At 40.5% G+C, this 19,903-nt stretch overlaps 1 protein-coding gene across 4 annotated transcripts in view; it reads right to left on the bottom strand.

Moving 5' to 3' along the window:
• Window positions 1-19,903, bottom strand: part of IGF2BP3 (insulin like growth factor 2 mRNA binding protein 3) — a 157,537-nt gene that overhangs the window by 13,885 nt on the left and 123,749 nt on the right. For 3 of the 4 annotated variants that reach the window (XM_081800403.1, XM_006729397.3, XM_006729396.3), the window contains exons 7-10: window positions 17,734-17,868; window positions 16,125-16,247; window positions 13,673-13,808; window positions 12,002-12,127 (exon numbers count right to left, since the gene is read on the bottom strand). In XM_081800403.1, coding sequence (XP_081656529.1) covers window positions 12,002-12,127; window positions 13,673-13,808; window positions 16,125-16,247; window positions 17,734-17,868 — 520 coding nt within the window. Of the gene's footprint in view, window positions 1-5,869; window positions 8,100-12,001; window positions 12,128-13,672; window positions 13,809-16,124; window positions 16,248-17,733; window positions 17,869-19,903 lie in introns of those variants that run through there. The other variant, XM_081800404.1, reaches the window with a different exon arrangement.

The raw sequence follows: 19,903 nt of genomic DNA, 5'->3' as shown, positions 1-19,903 counted from the left end.
TCTCTACCTTGGTATGACTTCCTGAGTCAAAAGAAATTTCCTATGTGTAGCTGGCAAAAGCTTAAGCCTTTAATTATCAATGTCCAAAAAATGGCATCAGAGATAATCCATTAAAAATTCTTTGGGGGCGCCTGGGTGGCTCAGATGGTTAAGCCTCTGCCTTCGGCTCAGGTCATGATCCCAGGGTCCTGGGATCGAGCCCCGCATCGGGCTCCCTGCTCCGTGGGGTGTCTGCTTCTCCCCCTCCTTCCTGCTCGAGCTCTCTCTATCTCTGTCTCTCTCAAATAAATAAATATTAAAAAAAAAAATTCTTTATTTGGGGGGCACCTGGGTGGCTCACAGTCGGTAGAGCATCCAACTCAATCTCAGGTCTTGATCTCAGGGTTGTGAGTTCAAGTTCCACGTTGGGCGTGGAGCCACCTACTTTAAAAAAAAATTCTCTATTTTGAAGAAAAGGGATAACTAAAGGTTAAGAATGATGTAAAGGGGGTCAAAAGGCACAAACTTCCAGCTATATAATAAGTCATGGGAATGTAACGTACAGCTTGATGACTACAGTTAATACTATACTGCATATTGGGAGGCTGCTAAGAGAGATCTTAAAAGTTCTTATCAACAAGGAAAAAAACCACTAGGCTATGGATGTGGACTTACTGTGATCGTTTTGCAATATATACAAATATCAAATCATTATGTGTACCCCTGACACCAATGTTGTATGTCAATTATACCTCAAAAAAATTTACAAAAACTTTAATAGTTTAATTGAAATCACACACACACAAAAAAATGAAGCTCCAACAGCACAAGGATCCGACAGCAACAGGTTTGTTGTCTCATCAGCACACACCCATCTTTATGAGTGTTTAAGGTACTTTATAACTTAAGAGTCTCAGTGTTTGTTTCCACTTGAGAATAAAATAACCACATGACAGAAAAGTGTAAGAAAGAAATTCACAATTCCTTCATCTTTACCTGACAGTTATTTTGTTGTATCTGAAGGTACTATTTTCAAGATCTACAGAAAGTTCGGTTTCCATTTTTTCACTAATTTCTCTAACACTGCAATCAAATCTCTAAACATAAATCTTGTGCCCCTATACAAATACTTCTAAGATTTTATGTAATAGAAATGCTGGATCGGAGCATTAGCATTTAAAACTGACAGGTTATTTCCAAATTCTCATACTAATACATTTATTTCATGGTCAACAAATATATATTCAAGAAAGGGGGAAATCATCTTATTTTGAACCATGCCTTTCACACTTATGAAACAGCAACATCAGATTCGAGACCCCAGGCCGTGTTTTCTACAAATGAAAATCATCTGAACCGCGCTCTTCTTTCTAAGTCTCTTCCTTGACCTGTAACCCACACGTACCTCCCATTTCCTGTTAAGAGTTAACCCCAAATTCAACTCCAGGAAATATTACTGAGGAAAATCATTGGATTCTATTTCTTCGGCATATGTATAAATAGCTGTACTACTTTCTTTACAACTTAGTATTCCTGGTGTTTCCCAGGACGTCATAACACACTGCAGGTCTTAATACAGTGGTCAGCTACATGGAGCCTGCCTGATCTCCATATAAGCACTCTTAGAACAAATATACCAGAAGAGGGTTTGCCTTCCCACTAAACTCTGAACTGTGGAGATCTGTGACAGGGGCCTGTCCTGCACACCTTGGCCAAATCACTTCTGTTGCTATTCACCAGTGAAGAACACTGAACGAGTAACATTAGTTCATTCTTTTAGTATTTCCCAGTCCTAAGAATAGTGCCTCTGTGTGCAAAGCACCGTACTTCACAGCCTGTCAGTGTGTTCTGTAATGACCAAGTACCATTTATTCCAGGGGACAGTTTAAGGCCTTTCTTATTTTAATAACTGAATTAATGAGGACATTGACCATAAATGGTGCTTAATGTTAATATTAATTTGTCATTCTGGTCCTTATAGCAAAACTGATACATAAAAAAAAAAAATTAGTTAGGATTAATGTAAAGATAGGATCTAAGTATTTTATCTCACTGAGAACATCTATACCATGTTCTTCTGAATAATATACTTTTGTTTTTTGGCCTGACAGCGATAAAGACCTTTTTAATGATCAGACTAAACCCAATGTGTAACTCGCCCAGATCTGCCCCATTGTATTTTGCCATGACTGTGTAATTATTTGTTTTCTGGGCCTGTTCCAGAAAGATTTTGAGCTGCTCAGAAAATACACATGATCTAGAAGTAAAACAAAGGAGGCGAAGAAATAAGAGCATAGGGACCCGAATATAAAAGATGAAGCCAGGAATGCTGTTCTTGTATACATTTGGCACTAAGCTTCCTAGCAGCTAATTTTAAAAAAGAAAATCAGCTGCATAATTGAGTATGCCTGGAAGAGAAAAACTATCCATTTGCTTAGTAAAAAACACTTTTCCCAGGACTAATCCCAGAGAGCAACTTCTCTCTGTCTTCAGAGGATCGATGTTAACAGGCGTCCTTGGAGCGAAAGCTGCAGAGCCTCACAAGCACAGAGTGGGCATGTGTCCTAGCCTCGAAGATACTGAAGACAACTCTGCTAGGAGAAAAGCTCAAAGCTATGCTATCGCCACAAAAGCTGAACAAAAGCCAAATAATCTTTCTGACACAGCGATGAAAGGCCATCAGCGCCTTTTTTCGTTGCTTTTCGGGAGTGGGAATCAAGTAGGAGTGAACACATCCAATACGAAGACTAAGAACAAACTGAAAAGTTGTGTGAGGCTTTGGAAAAGGAGGGGTGGTCAGTAGAGAAGGGCCGAAGGGACCAAATTTTAAAGTGAAGACAAAGAATCCGCATACAGACAGCAAAATGTTCTGTGCTGGGATGAAAACAGGAACAACAAAGCCTGTCAAATAGAAAAAGCAGTATCAGAAAGCAGCAAACTAAACGTACCAAGAGGTGCTGCCCCACACGGATGGGCAGTGATGTGCACTCCTGGCAACAGCACCTTAATAAAAAGTTGACTCATCAGAAGTCAGGCTTGGGGAAGACATTTCTGAACAGCACCCAACTCCCTTCACGCCAACTCCATATCCACCGAGCACCTCCCTGACTATAACTTCCTTTTCTTTTCTTATGTTAATCACCATACATCACATCGTTAGTTTGTGACGTAGTGTTCCATGATTCATTGTTTGCGTATAACACCCAGTGCTCCATGCAGAACGTGCCCTCCTTAATACCCATCACCGGGCTAACCCATCCCCCCACCCCCCTTTAAAGGAACTTTTCCTCTGGGAATATAAGGCATCTCACATAATTATCCTTTTTGACAATCATTAAACTGGCTCTGCGGGGGGCGCCCGGGTGGCTCAATCAGTTAAGCATCTGCCTTCCGTTCAGGTCATGATCCCAGGGTCCCGGGATCGAGCCCCGCCTCGGGCTCCCTGCTCAGCGGGGTAGCCTGCTTCTCCCTCTCTCACTCCCCCTGCTTGTGTTCCCTCTCTTGCTGTGTCTCTCTCTGTCAAATAAATAAAATCTTAAAACAAAACAAAACTGGCTCTGTGGTAGAAATTACTGTTGTACAGAGTTCTGCATAGTAAGCCATGTTTCCAGGATTTGGATACGGAGATGATTCTTTACAAAACTAAGAAGCCAGAACAATGGGTTATGATAAGCCCCTTGCACCTGTGACTTTAAGTCTCTGAGATCAAGCTTGAAAAAAAACTCATTAGCATTACCCTTTCTTGTTACACATTCTTTGCATTTAGGTTAATGTTCCACTGCATTATCCTGAACCCTTCTTCCTAAATCTTCAGAGGTGAGGGATGGTCACATGACCCAAGCTGCTTCCCAATGGATTTCTGCCAGATGCCTATCGGCAAAACTTCCTTTGGACTTCTTGCCAGACTCTATGTTATAGCTTGAAATAACATAAGAACAAAGCTGCTCAACTGAAAGTTTTGCATAACTGGTGAAGTCTGCCAATGAGTAATTCCTAATCCTCTATCATGAGGAGATACAAGAATGAGCAAACAGTAAGGTTAAGTGTATGTACTTTGTGGGGAACAGAATCGAAGACATCACAAAGGCATGGAGACCTGCCTGCCAGCCATCAAGACCAGCCTTCAGGAACCTGGAAGGATGCCAGTGTTTCCCTTTGGTTTGTACAACAGATACTCCTGGGGGGTTTTTTTTGTTTTGGTTTGTTTATTTTGTTTTAATGGATTTGAGTCTGGAACTGAAATTAAGTTTACTCAACTCCATGACCTGAACAGAATATTGAAAACTTAAAAAAAAAAAAAAAAAAGGGCACAGAAAGTTTCTCCCCATAGCTAAGTAAAACCAAGGCCTCCTAGAGCTACTAAGTGTACACAGTAAGTTATTTACTTTGAATTTTTTTTTTTAACTGACAAAAGAGCTGTACCTACAATAAGAAATCCTAAGAAGTAAGGCTAAGAGAACAGATTCAAAAATCCCTTTCAAGTCATAAAATATTTTTTCTTAAAGAGCACCTTGAACTAGCTAAAAACCTAAGAAAATGTTCATCTTTCTTGCCTCTTTGATAAACAGTAAGTTTGCAATTGTAAGATCACACTATTGTTCTGGAGACTTCTGGGAAGATTCCAATGACGTTATCAAAATTATGAAGACAACAGCACTTGAGCTAACTTCTGCCAACCCGAACGTCAGGAAATAACATTCAGCTATGGATGCTGTTCTGTGCTATGCCAACTTCAGCTCTTGCTGTGTTCAGGAGCTGCCAATTGCCTCTTCCCTACTGTCTGAGCGTTTTTGAAAGGAGCATTTCTTGTCATTTCTAAACTCAAAGTTTGCCAATTAAGTACTGCCTGAGCCAGCTGCTAGGCAGGAACTAGAGACTTTTTGTCTGTTGGAAGAACCAACTCTGGCTCTATTAGGAAAAAATCCACCTGACAGGTTCCAGTTAGAATACACTGTGGGGGGGTGGAGGGGTGGGAGGGTGAGCAAAGTTCTGGAATAGAACGGAAGCAAGGGATTAATCCAAAGTCGAGGTCCATCAATTCGCCTTTCATGTTACAAAGCAGCAGTGAGAAAACAGGAGTAGAAAAATGAAACAACTCTGAGAGAGAGAGGAAGCAATACATAAAAAGAGAGAGTCTTTGAAACATTGAGTCATCAAAACCTACTTCTTACGAGGCAATATACACTTAAAGTAAAAGAGATCCACTGCTAACCTACAGGGCATCAAGGATTAAAGAGTCAACCTCAGTAAGTAACCGACTTCCCTGTGAGAGCTTCTAAGGACCAGCAAGCTTCTCATCAGCAGCTGTGGGTGCCAGGCTGTGGTGGAAGAGTAACCTCACGTGCTGAGAGCAGACACCTGCCAACCTTTATTCCTCCAACCCAGTTTTTAAATAAATGTCATCACAGACCCTCACAGACCTACAATACTAGGTTCTCCAGCAAGAAGAAAAGTGAAGCCAAAGGGGAAAAAAGGAATGTAAAAAGAAATGGTAAGAAAAAAATTGATAAAGCTTGGTATAATAATTATATTGGTAAATTTAATTACTGCCTTTAAAAACAAGTTTGTGTTTCAAAAAGTGGTGACCATCAGGTAAGACTTAACAGTATTAGTGATCTGAGTTTTGACAAAGAACCGAATCTAATAATATACAGTGAAGGCAAAGCTATTCCAAATTAAGTACTTCCCCACCAAGAAGTTCTATACTAAAACAAAACTTGTCAAAGAATCGTTCCCTTAAAACAGTAAATCAGGAAATTACCTCACAGCTATTTGGAAGTATAGTTCACTCTACCTAGTATCCAGAAACACAATACATTCTCTGAAAATGGTGCTTTCCCTTTGTTTCGATGTGAAAATGATCTGTAGGAGTGGAATCTGAAAGATCGAATTTTCTCCTCCAGAATCAATTTAGATTATTCTGGGTTTTTTTTTTGCGTGGTTTTTGTTTGGTTTTGTTTTTGAGAGAACTTAAAAGCTCACCTGCACCCTCCCAGGCTCTGCGAGATTACTTCTGCAGGTAATATTACTAAATCCAGTGGGACAGATTTATTCATCTCTTCAGTTACAGACACGGTTTCCCAGCTTCTCTTGCAGGTAGATGTAACCGATGTTATGTTCTGGCAAACATGACCAACGCGTGGAAGTGTAAAAAGCTATTGTCAGTGTCCTTATATGAGGTGGCTCTTGATTTTTTATCCTTCATCCTTGCTGGCTGGAATCAGACTCAACGGCTGGAGCTTGAGCAGTCATCCTAATCTGGGAGGCAGCATGCTAACTAAGCCAATAGGAGCACCTGTCCTAGATGATGCAGCACAACCACTACCAGCCTTGGACTGTCTACCCTTCACCTCTTCTGATGAAGAAGGAAAACTCACTTAAACCAATTTATTCTCCTGTAACACAGAGCCAAAGCTAAACCTGATACACATAGCATGCCAAAATATATTTAGAGGCATGAAAACAGACATATGGCAGCATCTGATAGATGTTTTTGGCCTGATATTTGTGGGTTGTAAGAACAGGTGATCCAGAGAAAAGGGGGCAAGTTTTTGACCACACCTTTTTTTTTTTTTTTTTTTTTTTTTAAGAGAGAGAGAATGCAAGTGGGGTGAGGCAGGGAGGCCTAAGGAGAGAAACTTAAGCAGGCTCCATGCCCAGCATGGAACCGGATGCAGGGCTTGATCTCATGCCCCTGAGGTGATGATCTAAGCCCAAATCAAGAGTTGGACATTTGAGTCACCCAGGTGCCCCTTGCCCACACTTTAAAATAAAGCACCATACAAGGTAGAAAGAGTGACATATCTAAGTGGTATGCATTCATGCTTATCCCAAATATTGTCTACTGTGCATTGCCCTTGATATTTTTTCCAACATTTAAGTCCACCTTCCATAGAACAGTAAACATTACTTGCAGAACAGCAGTTTGGCAATGAATGGGTAACGAAAAACTCCTGATGACCTTTACAAAATCACAAATTTCTGAGCTTCCATCTGCTCCCACTGAGATTTTGATTCATGTAAGTCCAAGGAGAGGCACAGGTCCTTAACCAGTTAAACAGAGCAGCTGTGTTAACCTTGGCTACCTCCACAGTGGAGTCAGCCAGAGAGCTTTCCAAAGTAGTAATACCTGAGTCTCACTCCCAGTTCCTGCCCTTGGGGATGGACTCTAACACAAAAGGTCTGGGGTAATTCTAATGTAAAGAACAAAAAAACATCTTTCCTCGTAAAGCAGAAAGTAGAGAAAGCTATCTTTACAGAACATTGCCAACTAATAAATGTAAAAGATGACGGACATAAAAATAGTAATGTAAGATTGGGCAAATGTCAGCAATGGATATTAAACCCACTGGGGGAAAGAATGTTGGGGAGCAAGACACATATTCTCAAAGTACTACTGATTACATCTTAATCACAGATAGGAAAGATACCTTTACAGTGCAGAAATCAGACATTACTTTAATTTTATGATCAAACAACATGGCCAACAATGAAACACATGACATCATCTGCTTCCCCATGGGACACAGAAAAGGTATTCCTGTCCCCCAAAAAGGTACAACCCTGAGCCTAATCATGTACAAGCAGTTACTCAAAGCCAAATTAGGCGGCATTCTAACCACTAGCCTGGATTTTTCAATGCCCTAAATAAAAAATCAAGTGGGGGGGGGGGGTAGGCAGTAGGTGACACCACATAGGATGGACTCCTGCTAAAAAAAAAAGAAAGAGGGGACTAGAGAGACATGACAACTGCAATGTATAATCCTTAACTGGATTCCTTACTGAAAACACAGCTATATAATAGAACATTATTGGGGTAACTATGAGATTTAAGTACAGACTGCATATCAAATAATAGTACTGTGCCAAGTTTCTTTCTTTTTTTGGATTTTATTTATTTGACAGAGCGCGCATGGAGCAAGCGCGCACACAAGCAGGGGGAGTGGCAGGCAGAGGGAGAGGGAGAAGCAGGCTCCCCGCTGAGCAGGAAGCTCGATCCCAGGATCCCAGGACCGAAAGCAGACACTTAACTGACTGAGCCACCCAGATGCCCTTGTGCCAAGCTTCTTAAGAGTGATGACGATATTGTGGTTAACATCAAGGTGAATTCCTTGAGGAGACTAAGTTAAAAATAGTACAAAGCTCCCATTAATAATTACCTTTAATTACAACGTTTGTAAAAATATATACCAAATTTCCAAGACAGGATTATATACCTATGTATTTCTAAGAGGAAAGGCAATTGCGAGCACGTATTTTTGAAATCCACAAAAACAAAGATTTATTCCATTCTGGAGAAAAGGGTAGATTACAGGAGTAGTTCTCTGGATAATTCCTGACACATTCTTTGAGGTCTAAGACTAATTTGCAGAGATAAAGTTAGCAGGTTTAAATCTACAGAAAAATCGCAAGAACACACTCATCTACAGCAAACACATGCAATATAACCATACTTTATCAACCATTCCAACTAGATAGATGATACATTTGTCTTCTTTCTTAGCATTGTTTTGAGTGCTACCTTCTACACCAATTTAGAGAAATGTCCATGTGTGAAGTCGGGGATTCTATTATATCACTGCCTACATACATGCAGAATAAAATGCCCACTTGAATTCTGCAAAGAACTTGGATTGTTAAGACTGTCCACATTTTATCCGTTTAGGAAGAGACTTTCCTTTTCCTTCCCATGAAACCACCAGCCCTCAGGGGTTCTGAGCTCCTTCCCCTTTGCAGTGTTTCTACCATTACTACTGGCAGCTTCTCCATCTTCTGATCTCATTGGCTGCTTCTACACCTAGCTGATTTAGTTTTAAAATCTCAGGAAAAGCAAAGACCACCTATTCCAGTGGGATCTTCCTTACATTTACTTTTGATTCGCTTTTACTAAAGATCACTGACCCTCTTCCCCCATTCTTAAAATGAAACAAAATCTCTACTTAAGTCACTCAGATTTTTTTTTTTAATATTTTATTTGACAGAGAGAGAGACAGCTAGAGAGGGAACACAAGCAGGGGGAGTGGGAGAGGAAGAAGCAGGCTATCCTGAGCAGGGAGCCCAATGTGGGGCTTGATCCCAGGACCCTGGGATCATGACCTGAGCCGAGGCAGACGCTTAACGACTGAGCCACCCAGGCGCCCCTCAGATATTTAAAATCATAAAAAATCCTTTGGAAATAATGTTAACATACTCTCACTTCTCTTAAAACAATCCTAATTTTTCTTAGAACACAAGAACCCATTACACAGAACTGTATCACTAAATTACAAAACTGAATAAATCTAGATAATATTCCTATTATTTATGTATCTTAAAAATAGCTACCTAACAATTCACTTTAGGAATTTCTGCACTGAAGCAGCCACAACATAAGTGTAAAGGACAGAATGTTCTGTAATGCTACCAGTTATAATATGAGAAGCTTTACTGATCATGATATGTAACCAGTAAAGAGAAAAGAATTTAAATGACACCTCAATTTACAAATTGGGAAAGTGAGGAGCAGACAGATAAAGGGGCGTGCCCAAAGAGAAAGCTAGCTTAGGGCAGCAAGGAGAGATGCAGTTTACATAGGAACTTCTTCAGCACAGAGTTACTTTAAATAATCAGCTCCTTGTCACTTTTAATCAGTGCTGTTTTACACAGAAGTGTCAGGGATACATGTGCCCCAAACTCAGTAATATGACAAATGCATCTATTTATAATAAAGAAACTAGCAGCCATATTAGATGTTAAGTCCATATTCTCTCAAATTCCTGTTTTAGGCTCACTATTACCTTCCTCTTAAACTTTTTATATTATTTGATTTCTGTAAACACTAGAAATGCCTGACTCGAGAGAAGAGTCCTTAGAGATAATTCATCTATTTCAGTTTCTCCATTGCGCAGGTGAGAAAACAAACGCAGAGGAAAAAGGAGAGTGACCTATGGCAATATAAAGCGCAGGCAGAGCTGGGCTGGTCTCTCATGGTTTGTCTCCCCCTCCGATTTCCCCCCCTTCATTTTTCCCTTCCTTCTCCTAATGTCCTCCACAAGGAAAGGACTTTTAAAAGGCTTCCTTCAAAAAAATAAAAAATTAAAAAAATAAAAGTCTTCCTTCATCTTTAACTTCACTTGGAAGTTAACTGCTTTGAAAGGTCAATAAAGGGGCACCTGGGTGGCTCAGTCAGTGAAGCGTCTGCCTTTAGCCCAGGTCTTGATCTCAGGGTCCTGGAATCGAGCCCCGTGTTGGGCTCTCACCCCAGGGATCCTTCCCCCAGCCCCTTTAGCTGTGTTGGAAAGCTTCAGATAATGCATGATATATCTATTCACACTGATGTGGAGTTGAAATTTTGATGCCTATCCATAGTTTAATGGGCTTTGTTATATGGCTTCCGGGACCAAACATGTTCGGAGTGGCAGGTGAGTTGCAGGGGAAGATGCAAATGTTGCTGATCATGAAGGCAGAAACACTGCAAGAGGCCAAAAGTGAAGAACACCTAACACAGTCTGGTGGTTAAGGACAGGCCAAGGAAATTCTCCTTCATAAAGGGATAAAATATGAACAATCTTAGCAATCTGTGTTCTCTGTACAATTCCAGAAGCATTTTACTCTACACATAGTCTAGGCAGTGTTATAATGGAATGCCCAACGAATTCCAGCTGGACATTTTCCTAAATTGGTATGGGAGGTACTACTCAAAGCATCTAGGATAGAAGAGTCAAACAGGAAGGGAGATGTAAAAACAAATCCATGGTGGAAGATCCTAGAACGTTGCTAAATTTATTTCACGTGACTGTCTACCTCCAGTTATCATTGATTATGCAACAGATTTGTGAACTACTTTCCAAAAAAATTACTATGTAAAGTATCTGCTATGCTGCAATTATTTTTATACTATCACTGGTCTCCCATTTTTGAAACCTCAGAGAAAATGCTCTTCTTAAAAAGCAAATATAAAAATAAGGTTTCTTTCTTAACAGTCTACCTCTTTACAAACAAACAAAAGCTGTTTAATGGTTGCGCACACACATATGTAATAGACCTGTGAGCAAAACTATCTTGAGTTCACTGTTTAAAAAGCACACTCAAAATGAAAAACATGTCTTTATTAACCTTTAAAAAAAAATTATTTATTTATTTGAGAAAAAGAGCATGCACAAAGAAAGCATATTGGTGGGGGGGGGGGGGGGCGCGCAGGCTACCTGCTGAGCAGGGAGCCAAACACGGGGCTTGATTCCAGGACCCCGAGATCAAGACCTGGGCCAAAGGCAGATGCTTCACCGACTGAGCCACCCAGGCGCCCCTTTATTGACCTTTCAAAGCAGTTAACTTCCAAGTGAAGTTAAAGATGAAGACTTTTATTTTTTAATTTTTTTTTTTTGAAGGAAGCCTTTTAAAAGTCCTTTCCTCATGGAGGACATTAGGAAAAGGAAGGGAAAAATGAAGGGGGGGGAACCGGAGGGGGAGACGAACCGTGAGAGACTATGGACTCTGAGAAACAAACGGAGGGTGTTAGAGGGGAGGGGCGTGGGGGGATGGGTGAGCCCAGTGATGGGCATTAAGGAGGGCATGTACTGCATGGAGCACTGGGTGTTATACACAAACAGTGAATCGTGGATCACTACATCAAAAAGTAGGATATATTGTATGGTGACTAACATAACATAATAAAGTAAAATAAAATTAAAACAAAAAAGTCCTGTCCTTCAATTTTTAGAAATAGCTTCCCCCCCCGACCCCAAGTCTCAAACATTTCTTTTGGTATTTAAAAACCAATGTTGACAACCCTACCACCCCAAAACTTCAAAAGGATAATTCACATGTCCACTCTACGAAGGGGTAGGAAAAAAGGTTCCACTGACATGAACTTGAAAGCATGTGCTCGCTCTCGACTGATAGATCATATGGGAACCAGGTTTTACATTAGAATTTGCCCCAATGAGCATTTAATGTCACATGGCTTGAGGGCAACAAAGTGTGACTGTGGCCCTCTGACTGCATCCCACTCAACCACACAGAAAGCCAAGGTACATTATCTTACCTCAAACTGTGGGTAAGGAGGAGTCATAGCTGAAGGGGGCCCTGAGGTGGGAGGTGGCATCCCTGAAGTGGGTGGGAACAGACCCAAGGCATTCAGATTTAATCCAGGAATTAAATGTGCTTGAAGCTGCAATAGTAAAAAGGTCTCTCATTTTACAATTAAAAAATCAAGTGTATTTATAAATGACAATATTCAGATTGTGACCTCTTGTCTAGTGAAGAAAAAAATCATTTTATGACTCAAATTTTAGAACCAAGCAGATGTTCCATTAATTATACTTGAGTATCTATCTGTTCATATTTCTTGATATTTTAAAATCTGTGTGCTCGTTTGCCCCCTCCTTAATGCAAAGCTGCACTACCTTTCTTAAAGCAGGAAACACACCCTCTTCCTTTCCTTAATGGTCAGCTCAGAGTGCTTGAACAAATATGTACTCTGCATGCTATGAGCACAAAGTGAATACCAGCTGAAAACATGCATTAGATGAAGAAGTAAGCAAACAGGATTTGTGCACTGAAAAGCAAACCAGATATACAGAACAAGCTATTAAGAGATCTTTAGTCCTTGGATAAAATTTGGCAGCCATGGGTCTAAAGGCCTAAAACAAAGTCAAGATCTTTGGAAATCAGGTCCCAGCCCATGTAACTATGGCAATTAAACCTATCTTTGGAGTAGATCCAGGAGCCAGAAAGGGGATTTTGTTTTGGTTGAATTTTATAAAGATTGAGGAAGTGAGGTGGAGATGACAGAGTTGAGACGTGAGCATACTTAAGAAGCTCTTTAAAAGGTATATGGAGTTGGATTTGCTCTCAAGGGACACTGAAACATCAGATGAGCAGTGATGATGGGAAGGTAGGCCAGGAAGCCAGTCATGTGGGCTAAAACAATCAGCATTCTTCTAGGCTCTTCTCCCAAAAGGTACTATCATTTCTCTATTTCCCTACTTTTAGGTGTAGGGCCCTACTGAGGAGTGTGTTTTTCAATCATTTACTTGAAAATTCAAAATGGACTTTTGAAATGTTACATTTTTTGCATCATTCCATCCATTAAGGAATGTCAGCCATTCACTTCAATTGCCTTCATTGTGCTAGACAAATTATTGTCATTTTCAATTATTTTGTCTCCAAGGTTTATGACTGACCAATTAAGTTTTAAGTTTGAATTCTTTACAGTTGCTTTTATATGCACACTATCTACTGTAATCCCAGTCCTAATCATGGAATCAGTGTAAGCACAGTAGCCCCATTTTACAGTTGAGGAAACCAATGCTTGGGGACCAACCAAGAGAACAGAACTGCAGCTAATAAGTGATTGAGCTGGGATTCAAACTCAGTTCACATACCTACCTCTTAAGCCCACGTTCCTACTATACTAATCTTCAAATTAACATTGTGTGGAAGATAGAAACCTTTTTAGGTAGGTATTAGCCTTATGTAACAGGTAAAGAAGCCAAGTCTCAAAGACTAAATAATTTGCTAAAATCACAGAGAGCCAAGCCTAATGTCAAAGCCTTCTTCCCAACTATCCCAGGGCACACTCACTACCGTGCTAAAAATTAACTAGAGACTCCATCTAATGCTGGCACCATTAAAGACATCAATATTTATGTAATTGAAAGCATCTTTTAACTGTTCATCAAAATAAAGGCATGTCCTCCATATTAAAACTAACATTCATAGAAGCAATATCATTTTCATAAGACTCCCTGATTTTCTTCATTATCTCTTCCTCAGCTTTGGCACATGTTTCAACGTTGCCTTTGACTGTAATGGTGCGCTCTGGATTATACAGCGTCAATTCCTGCAATCTGCAGAATGAAAAAGAGGAGAAAGAAAAAGAATGGAAATTACAGGAGGAAGAGAGTTAATTACAGTTCAGCCACAGATGGCAACTAAAACCCAACTGTGGTGGCTGGCGACATGTAAAAATGGGTGGTCAGACATGAACAATGAGTAAACCCCCCGAAGACATGAATCCAAGAACTGTAAAGCTGCAGAAGAAAATACCTCCCCCCTCCTACCTTCTCAATAAAAATTACTGGGTGTACACAGTTCAATGAAGTCCATGTTTGAAACACAGTGTACTTCTTGCCCACTTAAGGTGAACATTTTTCACAATTTAATAGTGAAACAAAGAAAATGATCAGAGGGATGTACAGTTTTAGTGGAAACCAAGAACCAGAAGTACATAACCTTTAATAAAGATGTTCCTAGTCTGCACTGACCAATTCTAAACTAATTGGCATTCTCACGCAATTGCATCTTCTGGGCCATCACGCAAGAAATAAGCGTGGAAATATTCCCAAAAAGCAAACCAGAATTCATGTGTCCAAACTTCCTTTTGGCCAATAATTTTAGAGTTTAGATCAAAGTAAGCTGGAGAAAATAACATAAATCAATCTGTCTTGACTAAATAAAAAAAAAAAATGACCCCTTGATGATCATTAAGACCACTGAAAAGTTAAAAGACATCAGCAATATTCAGCAACTCCCTGCTTGACCTAGGTCCCGCTGAAGCTTCAAAATCCACTCAGATGACATCTGAGAGGCCTGAGCCTGAGCCAGTCAACAGCCTTGAGACAAGCAATGGGAGACAATCTTAGCCATGGAAAATAAGTACACAGATTGAAAGGTTACAGAAAATTGGTGTAGCTCTCCTTCATAACCGTAGTTAAAATTCTCATTTTCACTACTTAGCAGAATGTCGTAAGCTAAACTTGAGCCAGATGAATGGGTTAGTATTCCTTAACTTTTTCTCTAATTTGTTAAAAAGGTAAACATCTACATAATGAAGACTATTTCGCAGACTAAAAAAGTTTTTCATCTCTGGTCTCAACCCACCTCTCCCCTAAGCATATTATATTACAGGGGTTTTGTTTGTTTGTTTTTAAATAGCTGCTTTAGAATAGCTTTTAAGATTTTTTTCTCTTAAAACCCTCCCCTTTCTGGATGTAAAATTCAAGACCGGGTAGGATCATTTATTATGTGGGGTTTTTTCCTTTACAACAAGCAGGACCTTCCAAATTCTTACCTCTCCCTTCTTTGAAAACTCCTTGCTACATGAACATGCTGCCTATCTCTCTTTACCATTCTTCCTCAGTTTATCAATCTCTTCTCACCTCATCTTTTTTGGGTACTCTGCATAAACTAAGAATAGTTACTCAGAAAGAGAGACCTTTCCATATAATTTCAGAGCATTCATGGACCCAAGGTGTGGCAGCCAGCTTCCAAGATGACCTACTCTCCAGTGGGTGTAGTCCTCTCCCCCACTGAGTACAGCTGACTTGTGTAAATCATATTAGAAAACTGATAGTGTGTGATTTCAGAGGCTGTGTTATAAAAAAACGCTGCCACTTTCATCTTGCGCTTTCTTGGATAATCCACTCTGGGGGAAGACAACTACCAGTTCTTTTTTTTTTTTTTTAAAGATTTTATTTATTTGAGAGAGAGAGACCCAGTGAGAGAGGGAACACAAGCAGGGAGGGTGGGAGAGGGAGAAGCAGGCTTCCCACCGAGCGGGGAGCCCGATGCGGGGCTTGATCCCAGGACCCTGGGATCATGACCTGAGCCGAAGGCAGACGCCCAATGACTGAGCCACCCAGGCGCCCCGACAACTACCAGTTCTTAAAGATACCCAACGAACCCTGTGCAGAGGCCTCACACCAACAGCCAGCATGGACTTGTCAGCAACATCAAGAGACCCCAAGCCAGTACCACCCAGTTAGGCTGCTCCTGAATTCCTGACCCAGAGAAATTAGGTGAGCAATACCTATTTACTATTGTCTCGAGCTGTCAAATGTTGGGATAATTCATTACACAGCAATGGATAATAAACTGGGTTACATATTTCCACTTTAGGAGTATATATCAGAAAAACTAAGACTTCAGCTAGAAAATACGAATACAAAGTATTTAGTGCTTTCTACGTCTTTAGTAGGAACAGATAATGCTTTCAATATGGGTTAGACACCAACAGTAGATTAAGTTGGAGAAACAAAACGTAAATATGGTGGTACAGGCCAGCTCAAACACCTCTAAGATGGGAGAAGCTCTGCTTAATATATAACCTACAACTCAACAAAAGTGCTTGAGAATTTTCTAACTCAAAGCAAGGCAGCACTTACGGAGATATCGTGATTTTAGTGTCAGTGTCTTGCTCAATTTTTTTAAGGTTTCTTCCCTCCTTACCAATAAGACGGCCTACAAAGTTATTATGGGCTAATATCTTCAAGGGAATCTCTTCTGTGCTGTAAGTAAAAAAGAAAAAGGTCATAAAATCAGGATAAGTAAACCTTCTCCTAGGTAAAAAGACAATATCCACTCATTAAACATTTACTTCCACCTACCATATAGGAAGCATAATGCCAGGCAGAGTTTAAAGTCTGCTGACCTACATTCTAGCAATGCATGAATAGAGGGGGCACAAAAAAAAAAAACCACCAGAAGTATTTGAAGTTAATTTTTTTAAAAAAAGATTTTATTTATTTATTTGACATAGAGAGAGAGAGACAGCTAGAGAGGGAACACAAGCAGGGGGAGCGGGAGAGGGAGAAGCAGGCTTCCTGCGGAGCAGGGAGCCCGATGCAAGGCTCAATCCCAGGACCCTGGGATCATGACCCGAGCCGAAGGCAGACGCTTAACAACTGAGCCATCCAGGCGCTCCGTATTTGAAGTTAATTTTTAAAACTATTTTCTTTTATGCATCTTAGGGAATATCTTCCAAGGACAGATTCTCCTAGCTCACTGAAAACACCTCTTACTCAAATCCATATCCCTAAATCCCCAATACCAGAACACAATGTATAAATCCAAAACAATATGATTTTGCTATAAATTTTAAAATGCATACCTAGAGATACATGCATAATTTATAGAAGGAACCAGAAGAAACTCAACAGTGATTACTCTAGGGGAAGAGTGTAAGAACGGGAAAGGGGGCTTTCACTTTTCATTGAGTACCTTTTTGAATTTCCAACTGATACCTATCACTGTTTGAAAATATCACTGGTATTATCTGGATGGTGAGCTTTTTAAAATTTTTCTCTATTTTGAAAAAGAATTATAATCTTATAATATAGCAAACATATAACACCTTATAACTAAAATATATTTAATACATGTTAAAGGTCCCCACAAATTAAGTGCTGTTGATTAGGTCCCCAGGCTAACTCCAGTACCTTATTCTGGACTCTCCTTTTAGGGTAACACTGTGCTGTACACTCAAGTGGCATGGAACCCAAACTCCACTCAAAGTTCCTATGGGATAGGCATTTGGAGTTTCAACCTGGAACACCCAAATAAACCTCCAGTTTGCCTTAGCACAGGATTAGGGATTTCTCGGCTCCTATCCTCCCTGCTGCTGCAGGGTAGGGCTGGGCAGACAACAAGAACAAGAGCTCCAATGAGTTCAGAGTAAAGGAGTCAGGATTTGAGGCACATTTTGGGTAAATCCACGTGATACTTTTTGGTCCTTAGGTGGGCTTCCTATTCCCTAAGTGCCTTCTTCTACAGCTAGACTGTCCCCATTCATACCAGTCACCCCATATCCAAACATGACTGAAAATAAGATCTTTTAAAGACTTATGCTTTCCAACCAAATCAATAGCGCCAACCACCGTAGCTCTTCAGGACAGCATTTCCCTGTGTTGGCAATTCCTAAGAACAGTGTCTTAGAATTCCAAAATCAAACAGTATGAACATCAACCTCTTCACAGTTTAATCCTCTTTACTCACAATTTTATATCTTGAGCTTCCTTATGCATAATCTCCAGAATAGACTTACAAGCTGCAGAGGTACCTTCAGGGGTAGAGAGGATAGTAATTGACTTCTCAGCAGCACCCGCATTCTCTTTACGATGGACATCAATTCTTCCGGTGAGCGCAAGGGAAGAAAAAAAGGAGAGCTGTAAGCACATATTCACAATTACAGAGTCTGTAAGTACCACCTTCAAAGTCATAGGACTTCAAGGCAAAGAGTGGATGACTCACTTCCCTCAAGAGTATAAACTCTTGATAAGCTGTCAACTTTGATGCCTTAAAGACAAATTTGAATTCCAGGAATATCCACCACCCTCCATCCCTCTTTCTCAAGTAGGCACATCTTTTCTTTCTCCCAAGCTGTATGTGCCTAATTTTTCATTTTGGTGTCACAGAATAAACATCTCACGTCAGAGAGGCTTGGTTCAGACAAAAGGCTTTCTTCTGCTCTAAGGCAAATAGGAGTTGGAACGCAAGCCAAGAGGGCCAGGGTTGGAATCCCACAAGTCACGGTGAATTCCTTATGCCACGCAGAATATCCACTATCCATCGTATGAGACTTCACTCATCTGTTTCTTCTTGCAAGGCTCTTTCCACATTTTGCCTCCTTGATAGAGGAAAGTCCACAAACTAGAGAGTGATAGCAATGGAACCCCAGAAGATGGCAATTCTACTTCAAAGAAAACCAGATGGCTAATGAACACAAAATGATGTTCAACCTCCCTAGTAATCACATACATGTCAATCAAAACAAGATGTCATTGGGTTCCAGATCTTCAAATAGTTTAGATAAAATTAAGTGTTGGCAAGAGGATGTAAGTGGGCACACTCACACTGTGGTGTGAGTGTAGAACAAATTGGTAGGACCTGTCAAAGCAAAAATGCTTATCATCTCTTGACCCAAGAATTCTACTTTTTGTAACACCTCCTACAGATACAGTCTCATATGTGGGCCTAAAGTGGTATTTCTCACCCTCAGCATTATTATTTTTTTTTTTTTAAGATTTTATTTTATTTATTTGAGAGAGAGAGAATGAGAGACAGAGCATGAGAGGGAGGAGGGTCAGAGGGAGAAGCAGACTCCCTGCCGAGCAGGGAGCCCGATGCGGGACTCAATCCTGGGACTCCAGGATCATGACCTGAGCCGAAGGCAGTCGCTTAACCGACTGAGCCACCCAGGCGCCCCACCCTCAGCATTATTGACATTTTGAGCCAGATGCATTCTTTGTTGGGGGGAGCTGTCCTGTGCACTGTAGGATGTTCAGCAGTATCCCTGGCCTCTACCCACTCGATGCCAGTAGCACTCCCCTCATCCAGTTGTGACAACCACACCAGACATGACCAAATGTCTGCTAGGGGGAAAGATCACCACTGCTTAAAAACCACTGGCCCAAGAATATTCACTGTGGCACTACTTACACAGAAGGAAAATTGGAATTATCTTTAAAATGCTCATCAGGAAGAGGTGTTTAAGTAACATGTCATCTAGCAGTGTAAAAACATGTCAAGTTACAGGTACCAACATAGTATGTGAAAAACAACACAATACATATCATGATAGGATTTCTCTCTTAAAGCTACACGTTAGTAGGTACAAGGAACATGTCCTATAAAGTTACATTCCCACCTTAACAATGGCTACCTCCAGGAATAAGATAAAAGGTAATCCCCTCTTTAAAAAAATTTGCATGCTGTATATTTTGAATTAAATACAAAATAAGTCTTCTGTTGTTTAAAAAGTACAAGAAAGAAAATCAACTATCTGGAAAAGTGTGTCTGGGGAAAATCAAGTACTGGTGAGTCCCTCTAGCCACCCAAACACTAGAAAACCTACAGAACTCCTGGCCAGTAAGAATGACCACTTCATGGTCACCTGGCTGGCTCAGTCGGTTAAGCGTCTGACTCTTTGATTTCGGCTCAGTTCATGATCTCAGAGTCCTGAGATCAAGCCCCATGTCAGGCTCCGTCAGGCTCCGTGCTCAGTGGGGAGTTTGATTGAGATTCTCTTTCTCCCTCTCCCTCGGCCCCTTCCCCTCCTCTCTAAAAGAAATAAATAAAAATGAAATAAAATGTACTTGGTTTAAAAAACAAAAAGAATGACCACTTCATCACACCAGTAAAGTCAAGGTTTGGATTTCATTTTCTT

Source organism: Leptonychotes weddellii, chromosome 12 (genome assembly GCF_054177405.1).
Source record: "Leptonychotes weddellii isolate Sample4059 chromosome 12, ASM5417740v2, whole genome shotgun sequence".
NCBI lineage: Eukaryota > Metazoa > Chordata > Mammalia > Carnivora > Phocidae > Leptonychotes > Leptonychotes weddellii.
Note: the sequence above shows the minus strand (reverse complement) of the source record. Positions and strands in the feature narration are given on the sequence as shown.